Below are 12,665 nucleotides of genomic sequence, written 5' to 3'. Positions count from 1 at the left end.
TAAGCACAGCAGCACACAAACATGCAAAAGATAAAAAAAATTACAATATTACAATGTGAAATAGTATTATGATATGATCTGCTCGCACGCTTTCACTTCATGCACGAGCAGAACAGTTTCTTCTCCTGAAAATCTCTCCTTCCTGCTTAGCAAATCCGCCATCATAATAGCAATGCATCAAGGTACAAACGCTCCTGGCTTTTAAAGGGAAAGGGAGGTGACACTCTGATTGGTTTATTTCATGCTACGCCCAAAACACACCTATGAATTAATGAAGACACTAAGTACAAATCTTGTGAACCATGCACCTGGTGCACGGACCGGTGAAATGAAACAGAAAAGGTAGATTTATTCATACCAGTAGTACAGCATAGCAGCAGAGAATACATGACCTTTGTGAGCTGTCTAGATCAAGTGTACTGTATAGCTCTATAGGGACAAGAGGAACATCAGCAGTAGGCACCTTCCTGCTTTCACCCTGTTTCTCAGGATACTGCATGGCATGTCGATTTTAATTAGCTTGTGTAGATTCAGCAAAAAAAAAAAGGCCAGTTCATGACCTATTGGGTTTTTCCTGACGTACAGTTTGGAGGCAAATTGATTTCAGTGTGACATGTTCCCCTTTTTTTTTCAAATGAATGTTAATGCACTTTGCCTCCCATTAACGAAGTGCTCAAGACAGAGTTTACGAGGAGAGCACATGCTGTAGGGCTTCAGTGTGAGTCTATAGATTGCTCCCCAGGTGACATTATATTTGACTTGTAAACAGGAGCAGGCATAAAAAGAATCATTATCAGGCTATAAATCAACTAGCTTCAATCTAAAAAAAAGACCACAATATCTATGGGTGTCTCACATATTTCACTGTTTATTGCATACGTTGTATTATCTAAATCAATGTTTTTTTATACTATGTGCAGTGTGAATTTTATGTTATGTTTATATTTGAATAACACATTATTCTAAAAAAAAAACTGAATTCAATGAATGAGACATAAAACTGGTTAAAACAAGTACTGTACTGTGTAGATTTTGAGACTTGCTGACTCTGTGATATACTCTGTGATATACATCTCTTCCCACTTTCACCACAGAGGAATGATAAACATCCATACAGAAGAGGTCGTGTCCAACTGTCTTCATGAAGACTGAGTAAATAGAGTGGAGTATCCTAGCGTACTATTTTATTACCCCCACTCTAATACATGATCAATATAAACCAAACATGTCTGTAGTATCTGGTATAGCTTTTTGTCCACTAAATATTTAAGATCCAGCTTGATTGGATATTCTGGTCTCAGCCCAATGTCTTAATGTAGACACTTTTTATTGACTGTGACTTTTTATTTGAATGTTTGTTTGTTTCTCTCCAAAACTCCACAATTTCGCGATGTTGCGATCACGCCAATTCAACCAATCACCGTGACTTTGGTGCGACTCGTAATTTTGACCAATCACCGCAACTTTTCCGCAAATTTGACCAATAACCGGAGTTTCCTGTGACTTTTTTTGCAACTTTCACAAGCTCCCGCATAATCAGGCATTTTGGGCCCCAACAATCTCAAAAAAATGCTGCGAAATCCTGGAGGGACTGATAAGTACAGCCTCACAGAGCCGATTGGGTGACAGGCATGTCTTGTAGTTTGCTCTTACACTACTCTATGTTTGTGTTGCATGTGGTTGGCAGTTACTTACAAATCCTGCCTTCTATGTTTGAATTTGAAAACGTTAAGTTGACAGAATGATTTGATTAAAAGCTTTGTGAGACCATTTACCCAGGGATTACAGTGCTTGGTTTTTATGCCTCCTTCATCAAATTTGGCAGAAACCACTTGGACTGAATGAATGAACTGATTAGATTGTTTAGGTCAAAGGTTAAAGGGCAATCATCCCATTCTAGTGAACGTGATATGATATCTCAGGAATGCCTTAAGTTTGGCACACATGCCCATTTGGACTTAAAGATGAACTCATTTGATTATGGAGATCACTGTGACCTCACAAAACATGTTTCTGGCCATAACTCAAGAAATTGATTGGGTAATTGTGACCAAATTTCACATTTGGTTGGATAATGAATTGATGAAACTAATCTTGGATGCCCACCTTGAAACTGTGGTGAGTGTATAGATCTGCTGTGCTGCTGGGTTGAAGATGTGTGTGAAGCATCCATGTTTCACCAGAAAATACACTTAATACCTTTTATTAAATTGCTTCAAAGTCTTCACTACATATGAGTCTGGACAGAGATGGATGCAAACTGCAACTTGACTAGTTGGCAGAGCCATACAACCGTGAGGCCAATTCTAGTTTTGACACTGTCTTTTTACAAAAATATATAGTCTGTGTTGACATTGATTCATGGAAGAGGACAGTGCTTCTGAAGTCTGGATTCATAAACTTGAACTGCTGATTTAAAGTCATTTTATACCCGCTATACTAGTCTACAAATCAGGGGCAGGTAGTATATAAATCATTTCAACTCAATCTTTGCTTGTGTTAATGTAGTTGAGATTGTTCAATGTACAGCAGCAGTAGATGGAAATGATTGCTTTCACTCCCGGCTAATAGTCATCATCATTTTTGGTGCAGTGAGTGGTGCAGGGATGTTCACTAAGCCATGCCTACTGAAAACACATCGCTGGTACCGCACATTGCTGCTTTGCATTACCACTTAGATGGAGCACAAATCATGAAGAGGCTGCAAATCTCAATGAAAATCCATTGAGATGCACATTCCTGCTTCTCCACCCACTCTCCACTCACTCACTCACACACACACACACACACACACACACACACACATCCCAAGCAATGAGTGAAATAATTGGACTCTGAACTTGTGTAAGACGGTAAACGTTTGCGCGGAATTAGTTGGTAGCAAGATGACGGTGCTTTTTATCTTCTGTGTATTTATTTGTCATATTGTCCAACTTGATTCTCTTCTTGAATATTGCGCTGCTGAATGTGAAATATGAGCAAATTATGATTCCGTAGCCTAGTTACTAAACAAAGTCTAAAAAGATGACTCATTGGCATTGTTTCCACTGTTGACCTAGATGCGTTTGAGTTGTCTGTTGCTGCTGTATAGAACATGCACTTGTAATGGCAACTACATTTAGATATAAATGCATATTAGCGGGAAAAGTGCTACTATATCAACAATAGTTTACATTTTTCCACATCATCTGTATAATGGAGCACTTTTTTTTTCCTTTACTTTTTAGCCAGTTTTATAGTGTCTAGCATAAAGGGCCCCATTTTCCCGGAAAGGGTCTGGGCCAGCCACTTCCCTTACCCCACCACAGCTGTTAATACAAGACGCAAACATGAAATGATACAGGCCAGTGCAAAGAAAAACCCTAGAAAAATAAAGAACAGAACAGCCCAAATCCTGGGACCCTCCCTGTTTTAATGCTCTCTCAGGCAGAAACCAAAGTTCTGCTGGCCAGCAAAAACACACCACCACCCAAGGCCCTGACCAAGTGAAATCTCTAACCAGATACCATTTCAAGAACAAGGAATGCCTTCCACTGATTTGTAGAACATTGGCTGGAAAGAGTTTGTGACCTTTTTTTGTCTTTTTTTGTTTTCCCCAAACACAGATTCCACGATGCTTCTTTCTCTCCGAATCGCTACACGCCACATGCACACACTTTGACTGCAGCTCTTTGAAGTCCATGTGCAAAATATACAGCACACTCGGCACTCATGCATTCACACCGATGCTAATTCAGACATGAATTCATCTGGGTCCAAACTAGGCTCATTATATTTGGCTGAATGTCTCCATTGTTGTAAACCAGCTAAAGCCCAATATTAAAAATTCCAATGTCACTCTCGAACCACAGACAGCTGCGCATCTCCAATGTTTTTATGAAGACGTGAGCCATCCGTATATTAGTTTATTAAACTCCTTTTCATCCTTTCTTGATGAAATGTCACCTTTATCCTGAGTGTGTTTTTCTGTATTGTCTGTCCTTGTTGAAAATGCACATACACTCTTTCAAAATTCTTTTTGCCTCTTTAAAAAATGGCCAGTTGCCCTTCCTTCAGTAGTTCTGTTGAGACACTCAAAAGGCTGTGAAGGATGCAGTGTAAGACAGACGGTGTCCTGATTAGACCCCAAGGAGATAACATTTGCATGAGGTTTAAGATGTGGAGCTAATAAAATAAAGTCAACCCACCGCACAGCTCTCAACCTGTGCTCTCCGTAAGCAGAGTAATTGGGGCTTCACTTTCAGGTGTTTGTCAGCTCCAAACTTGTGCTTTTTAATGCCCCAATGCCCTCTGCTCTTCACTTTGAGGATTTCCCAGACAGTTCATCTCTAGGTGATGAAAAGGACAATGGAGTGTCACATTTTAAAGTGGAATAACACAATTCAAGCTGCTGGCATACACACATTTGAGCCTTGACTGTTTCTGGAGTGCAGTGGGAAAAAAAGGAAAGGGTATTATTAAGTTGACATAATCTCACAGGGAGGCTTTTAAGGCTTTGTGTTGGAGACTTTTACTCCATAATATTTTGGCCATACTGCTTTTTCGATTGGTGCCAAGATGTTGACCTAAGGCTGTTGCCAGTGCACATAGCGTGATGATGAATCACATACTGCAGCAAAAAGGGTCAGACTGCAACCTCTTGCGTGTTGGCTTTTATAGGTCATCTCCACTATGCCACTGTTCACATCGGTGGTGCAGTTCCCCGTCGAAAGGGGTCTCTTTTTTTTTTTTTTTTTTTTTTGTACATGCAAAAGTCCAAAAGAATCCCTTTGGACAAACTGTGGGCGGAGGAAGTTGGGTTTGAATGTCAAGTATCATGTGTCTAGGCAAATGCTTCTTGTTGAGTTTGCAAAACCCCATCATCTCTGCTTGCTGCAGTCCTTAGTGTACCACCATCTGGCCCACAGCTGAAAACTATTAAGATCGGCTGGAACTTCCTCCTCCTCACTATTCCTCCCCAGTTTGAAGACAAGTAAGTAGCTTTTATCTCGGCTCTGTTGTTGTTTGCATGTTTCTCTCCATAGATCTTTTTCTATTTTTTTTTTCTTGTCCTCTAGCTGTGTGATATAGTTTGTCAGGGTGCTGCATTTAACCTGCAGGAGTTTAAGTACCAGGCTGTGAGAGAGCAAGCCTGGCTTTTAGATTAGACACCAAGACACCACGGTTGATTCAACTGAGGAATTCTGGGACTAAGTTCATAAACAGATTGGAGTTGCGATGTCTTAGCCAGCAAGATTCCAGAGCCTGGGTGAGAACAAAGTGAAGAAAACAAAGGATCTTTGTTGATTTCTGAGGCAATATGTTAGGACCACAGTGCATGCTCTGCTTCTATTCCATGTTAAAAGCCTGCTGCCTTTTTAGTGCATATGGGTCAGATTAGTGACTGGCTGAGAGGCATTTATAAATGGAATGTTAACTTATTTTGCTTTGCTAAATAAGCTTTTTTAAACATTAACTTTTGTCAAACTTCAGCATTTCGATTCCTGTTTTCCCGGTCATTTGGGCTTGAGAGAGTTCACTCCACAGGGTCAAAGTAGATCGCGCTCATTTCCAGAAAGTCTTTCCCAAGCTAAATTCCAAATGTTTGAGTCACTGAAGGTGAAGAGTTAGACTCTGGACATGGCTTTTGCTGTGCTTTTTGGAGGATGATATTCCAAGTTAGTGAAGTGTTGGCTCCACTATTAAGTTCAGAAAACACAATTCAGGCTTCAAATAGCATATATGGTGGTGGTTATATATATAAAAACCTAATGATTTTTTCTTTGTTACTCTCATGTTCAGCCTGTCTTAGTATCATGTTAGGTCTTAGTAGACTGTAACTGCATTATGTGGTTTTAATTACCATTTAATTGTGGTTTTTGTGCTTATTTAATATTCTCGTTAGTCCTAATAAGTTGGAGCATAAATGTGATGATCAGTCATGCTGTAACCCAGGTATGGACTCTGTTGTTGTTGAGAGACTGTGAGCACATTTCGTGTGTGTGTGCGTGTGTGCGTGTGTGTGTGTGTGTGTGTGTGTGTGTGTGTGTGTGTGTTTTAGCATGCATGCTCGCTCATGTACACACATTCCTTGGGTGAGGAATTGAGGAGACCTAACCTGGTGCGTCCACTACAGCTGGCAAACATAGAAGGGGGACTGTGTGTGTGTGTGTGTCTTGGGGTCGATGGCTCTCCCAGGGGGGGGTGCTGTTGATTCACCAGACAGGAAGCTATTAAAACAGTCCAAACACTGCAGCCGCCAATCAAAATGAGTGACATCACAGTCAGGTGTCAGGTGAGGCATTGCATTACACCACAGTATGTCACAAACAGAAAGGTAGCCAGGTTGTGTCTGCTGCCAGACCTTTCTGCAGTGGTTGCCCAAATGAGACTAGTCTTTGCTTTAAGAACTTAAAGCTCTTAATGGCAACTTTTAGGGACGCCCTAAGCCAATCCACAGGATCGGGATTGGGGCCAATTAAGGCATTTTTTTAGTCATTCAGCACCGCAAATAAAAAATAAAAAAACTGATCAATTTCCACTCTTGTTTGTTATCACCCATTTGTCCCTGAGAATGCCACAACATGCCTTTTTTAAAATACTGGAACACAGCTCCAGTGGGAGTTTATTTAATATTTTTTTAAGAATAGGCCTATTTTAGCTACATACTCAGGTGAGTGCTGCACTTGGTTAAAAATACTTTTTTTATGTTCTTGATGGAAATGAAGAGAGGCAGTCCAAATCCCTTCCATACTTCCTGCCACAAAGGATTCCCGCTGACACTTCTTTCTCCCCAGCTTTTTTTTTTTATAAAAAATGTAAAACTTTATGCCACTATAAAAAAAATACCGGAAACCATTAAAGAGAAGCTGTATTTTCCTAATGCAGTGTCATTTAATGCAGCAAGATGAAGGCAACAGTGCTATTAAATCCAAAAAGCTGTTTCTCTAAAATACTAAAGCCACCACTGCCCAGGTCATAATTTGGCAGTCCAGATACTGCAGAGTAGTTTGGTGCTGAGATCTGCAGAATCCACCCTCCCTTGCTTTGGTGAAATGCAAACAATAGCAGTGTCCTTGTTCATCTGCCCATGCAATGTCAACGGCAGCCTCTTAGATCTGTAAATAAGGAACACAAGTTGTCTTTTTTAGCAGTAAAGATATTCTGTTTTGGCAGACTGAGGAATGTCCAAGTCCCCACCCTGAAGCTTGTTCCATTTAACTTTTCTCCAGCCCTTTCCAGGGCCTCTGTTGCAGTAAAATATCCTCTTACTGTGAGAACCCACATACATTGTATTTGTATCCGCAAACTACACTTCCCTCAATTATGTCCCATATATCATTCTGTGTCTTATTATGTAAAGTCTTCAGCTAAGGGCTTTTTTTTCTTTTCCCATTTAAAGAGACAGTTGCTTATCATCGCGGTGCCTGTTTAAGGCAAAATCCGAAATAATTGGAGCTCTGTCATAGATCTTTTTTTTTAAGGAAGGGTTGTTTGTCACCAGCTTCTCCCATCATTAATCTATACTGTTAAGATATTTGACTCAACAGAATAACTCCTCATTTTTCAGTGGCACCTCACTCTGATTCAGTCAAAGCTAATGACCCATTAACCTCCCATGTAACATTAATCAAATTGGTTTTCACATCTTTCTTCTCAGCCCCATGGACTATTGGTTGATAATGCCTTTTACAACAGTTCATTTTCTGAATGGCATCATTTTTGTCACAGTCATAATTGGTGTGTGTGCATCACAAAAGGCACCACGCAGCAAAAACTTCCTCAGAGTTTGTTACAGTGGCGGGTGATGTAACAATCTAAGAATATATGGCAAGAAACACCAACAGAAAGAGAGAGAGGCTATAGAACCAGCCATCTAAAATGTGGTCTCAATACAGGTGACCCAATACAGTTGACAATTAAGTGTTGATACATGTAGCTACAACAATTAGAAGTCACCTAGGTAGCACAGTACTAGAGGTGTCATGATTTGGAAATGAGCTTTCGATTTTGATTATCAAAATCAAAGCAGGATTGGCGATTCTCACAGTAATCTTTTTTTCTCTACATCCCGCCTATTTGAGGCGCGTCCAAAGACACAGCATAAAGTTAGCTTACCAGGGGCCTGCAGCTGCACTGTTCTAGACACCATGGCCACTGCCAGTTGGAGATGACCAAGAAACAACAAATGAGTAAAAAATGAAAATGTAAATGAATATATGAACATAAAGTTTGGGTCGTTTTTCCGGAGTTGTGTTCCAGATCATGTCCAACATTTGGACCCATGAAGACTTCTAATCCATGTATGCCTTAGTGTGAAGTTATACCTCTCTAAGACTTGATTTTAAACCTACCAATGTACTAGAATGCTTCTCAATTTCACATACAAGGAATCACGTTTTATAACACCAGTTTAAGGTTGGTATATTGTTGGTATAAATACATAAGGGAGAATATTTACTAATATTTTTTTATATTTTTTTAATGTGATTACCCAGATCCAATATATCTTATAGGATGAAAGCTTTCACAGTTTTCATTCATCAAACCTTGTTTCAAAAATTGTAGCAGTTTGTCGTTGGACACATCATGTTGGCAGTTTGTTTCCAAGGCATGAGAGCAGGATTTATTTTTCCATCCACTAAAAACGTGTAATAGCTCAGGCTTCCCTTGATAAATGGAAAATGCCAAAGATGGAAAAATTCAATTCATTTTCTAGATTGCCCGGTCACGAGTTAATTTGTTTGCAAAGGCAAAGATTGAAATAGCTGTTATGCCGCATGCCTTGCATATTCTTCCACAGTAAGAGAGTGAAGAATATTGATTGTGGAGCAGGCTGACACCTACCTAGTCCTAGACAGTTTGTCCTTGCAGTCACTCTAGATTGCTGAACTCCCGTTGGGAATTGATGCAAAAGCATGAAAGCAGTCAAAGCAAAGTGTCACATTTTAGAGATGCTGTGGAGGTGGATTTGTTAAAGAAATAGCACCTTTTTCTGTAATGTACTGTCATTGTACTTTACCAGTTGCACCACTTGGTAGCCATACACAACCAGGCTGCACTGCTATGACTACAGTTCATTTAAAAGAAAGAAGAAAAACTGATTTTGGCCACAGCCCACATTCATCTCTCACTTTACCCAGACTATAATAATCATGTATACCAGTTTTTTTTGTGAGATCATTTTATTACTGACAGAAATCTGGAGATGACTATTTGTAAGAAAACACTCACGGATCAACATTGGCATCTCTGATGATGACTAAACTTGGGTTTAGTTTTCAGGTTTTGTGCTCTGTTACTGTGTAGCTGGATGTGTATTGGTGATACAGTTGAACACGTATCTCTTAAAGGTCCCATATTTGTAAAAAGTGAAAAATGTTTTTTGTTGATTAAAAGGCAGATCGAGGTGTCAAATACTGTAAAATGTGTAAATACTATAAATATCACAACGCTCAATCCACAGAGAGAAGCACGTAGTCCGTGTTCATAAACGGTGCCTTTAAACTATACTTTATATAGGTAGAAAGTGCCTTTACAGTCATTCCCCGTTTGCAATGATGGTGCAGAAACTCCGAAAGTGCAGATGTGGAAGACCCAGGAACTGCTGACCAATCAGAGCAGACAGGTCTTTTTCGGGAGGGGGGCTTAAAGAGACAGGTGCTAAAATGGAGCGTTTCAAACAGAGGGTGAATACAGGTATAGTCAGACAGACAGTATGAGAAAAATGATGTGTTTTTTGAACATTAGAGAATGTAAAGATGTTCTAGTAGAAACCCAAAATACAAGTATGAACCTGAAAATGAGCATAATATGGGACCTTTAAATATGCCCTAGCTCTATTGGAAAGATTAGAAAATAACACTGCAGGGAATCAAAAGTAAACAATGTTATGTTTTACTGTGCAACACTATTACTTGATTGCATCACCTAGATATGTTCTGTGCTCTAGACCAGAACGGACAGTGAGTACTTTATCAACACCACAAGATTACAATGACAACATCCACAGATTATGAGTATGATGTGGCCCATTGGTAAACAACTGTAATTCAGATGGTCTGAGAGTGTAATGGGAACACATTCTGACAGCTGAACATTGCCTCACTCTCAGAGGCTGGGGATATTTTACAGAAAAAAACTTCAGAGTGTTTGTTTTAGTGAAGGCTTGAGGGGAAAAAAAAAGCCATTTTTAACTAATTTCTCCCTGCTGCTTTTCCAGGTGGAATATAGGCAGATACTCCGGAGGGACCTCTGAGACGCACATTTTTCACTATGAACCGCGCCTTCAACAGGAAAAAAGGTGAGCAGAAATAACTGGTGCTCATTTGGCTTATAGAATGAAGCATTGCCTGTTTTAGGTACAACAGTGCCACAGGCTCTTATAGACGTCGTTGGACAAACTACGATCTCTCTTTGTCACTCTTTTTTTTGTTGTTGTTGCAACAACACTGTTTTCTTACAGTAGTGTTCTGCCACCTAAGTGTTAGTGGACATTGCACACTTTAAAGGGCACTCCAACTATTAGATTGTTGGATAATGTCTTCTGTGGCTCTAGAGGAGCTTTCTAAAGTTTGGAAAAATAACCCGGATGATGACGATGCGCTGCCCACTTGCACTAAGGAAAATGTAGTATCAAGTGTTTTTGGAGCTTAAAGCCCATACTACGATCTAAAAGTCATTTTGGGCCTCTGGTGCTGTAATTTTGACATTCTACAGACTTGTGAGTCTCATAACCCATTAGAGTACCCCCTTTAGGATACTCCAAGCATTTCCTTTCAGTATTTCTGTTCAAAAACTGAAACAAGAACTAAATGAAATATCTCTACACTCCACGGCAAAGAGATAAAAGAGGATTAATAACTCAATTTGAATGAAGCCCTCACTTACTGCCGGTTTTTCTCGTATCTTCATCAAGATTTTAGTTTTTCTTACATATCCAGTCCCTCCAGAAAAACGTGATTATGCGATCGCATAATTCAATGCATAATCAGCCAAAGTCCGCATATTTATTCAAATACGCTGCACTTTCGATTTCTGCGCAAAATATGCGGGGCTTGCATGATTTCATAATCCCCGCATTTTCGTTGCAAAAAAGTCACATATATCTTAGCAGAAAGTTGAAAAATGAAAAACTTTTCTGGAAGGACTGCATATCAGATGATAGAAATTGATGCAATGCATCTTGTATCTGTTTAATGAATCCACAGTGTCTGAACTTGAGGATTTGAATTGTCTTTAATCCAATTCTAATTTAATTCTAGCCCCATTCATTCATTTGGCAGGACTATAAACTCCTCACACAAGCTCTGAATGAAAAACAAAACCGTTGTGATGTTTATTATTCTGGCTGATTATTAGTTTAGACAAAAGTCATGTATACTGTGCAACATCAAAGACTGTTCCACCGACACTGGCTGCATCAAACAGCCCAAATGGCAAATGATTAATTTCCATAAAAGCTATGAAAGACAACAGAACCGTCAATACAAGCAGAATAAAAAAGCAATTACATCATATGCATACTGCATAGGTGGCTGTGACAACTCTGCAGCGTTCTGAGGTGACCCTGCCCAAATGCAGAGGAAAAGTTATTTGGGACCGCAGTTTGTGAAACAGCTTGATGTGTTTACCACCATCTGCCCCGCTCCCTCCGGTGTAAATCATCAGACCTGGAGAAAAGAAGCTTTGGACGGTGTTGAGCAAAGTGTCCGGGGCCCAGGTGGTGCGGCGGGGTTTAATGATGTTTCGGGTGTTATAATTCACTTTTTTCTCCTATTAAGTCCTCTATTTTAGGGGCTAAAGATGGTGATCAGGAAGGGCAGATAGTCCCTTCTCACCTCACATTAAATTTCCCCTTGATTGCTCGTAATGGAAATGGCTCCATTCCTTTCATTTTAACTGGGGTTTTTATTTCTGTGAATCTCAGCTGATATCTCGGCTGTGCATTTGCACACAAAAAAAAGAAGTAAATTATAACTAAAACTAGGCACAATCTCAAAGTTTTCTTTGGCAGCAGATAGATAATAACGGTTCCTGCAAAAAGGAAGGACAGTTAAATACACAGAAAACAGTTCTTTTAAACAAATTCTCCCAGACAGTCTAGCACACACTGTCCATCTCTTTGCAACTATGAGGAGCTGCAAACGCTGCATCCATTCACCCAGCTGCCATAAAATTGTGTTAAAGCCTTTTTCACCATGACCTCCACCATGCACTATTATATCTTAACGGCAACAGACGCCTGACCCTTAGGCTTCGCTCTACATTTAATTTCTGCAACAGTTGTTACAGTGAGTCGGAGGCAGGCGGTGCCAAAAGGTCCACAACAGATAGCATGACACAAGCCTTTTCCCTCCAGGAAAGATAAAACGTGTTTTAATTTGAAAGCATGAACCATGATATATAAAAAAAAAATATCTGGAAGCATTCATGTGTATACACGGTATATTTAGCTCCAGGCATCCATGCTCAATGGACCTCAGTATACCAAGTTTCCTGTTAACTAAATTAATGTTGGCGAACAGATTAAATGTCACTTCAAAGTTTATCCTCCAAAGATTTTAATACACAAATCTGAACAAATGCCTTTGTATGAGGTCTGAATTGGTGTTTGAATTAGCTGGTATCTTGAACTGTTCCTAATGAAAATGCTCTGATGAGGAAGATAAGAAGATGCATAGTGC

At 39.7% G+C, this 12,665-nt stretch overlaps 1 protein-coding gene across 7 annotated transcripts in view; it reads left to right on the top strand.

Annotated features, from left to right (window-relative positions):
* The window catches only part of gulp1a (GULP PTB domain containing engulfment adaptor 1a), a 109,772-nt gene that overhangs the window by 56,831 nt on the left and 40,276 nt on the right, over window positions 1-12,665 (top strand). For 6 of the 7 annotated variants that reach the window (XM_031296530.2, XM_031296528.2, XM_031296526.2 and 3 more), the window contains one exon: window positions 10,202-10,282. In XM_031296530.2, coding sequence (XP_031152390.1) covers window positions 10,255-10,282 — 28 coding nt within the window. In that variant the 5' untranslated portion in view covers window positions 10,202-10,254. Of the gene's footprint in view, window positions 1-4,834; window positions 4,973-10,201; window positions 10,283-12,665 lie in introns of those variants that run through there. The other variant, XM_031296527.2, reaches the window with a different exon arrangement.

This window comes from Sander lucioperca, chromosome 8, assembly GCF_008315115.2.
Source record: "Sander lucioperca isolate FBNREF2018 chromosome 8, SLUC_FBN_1.2, whole genome shotgun sequence".
Lineage (NCBI taxonomy): Eukaryota > Metazoa > Chordata > Actinopteri > Perciformes > Percidae > Sander > Sander lucioperca.
Note: the sequence above shows the minus strand (reverse complement) of the source record. Positions and strands in the feature narration are given on the sequence as shown.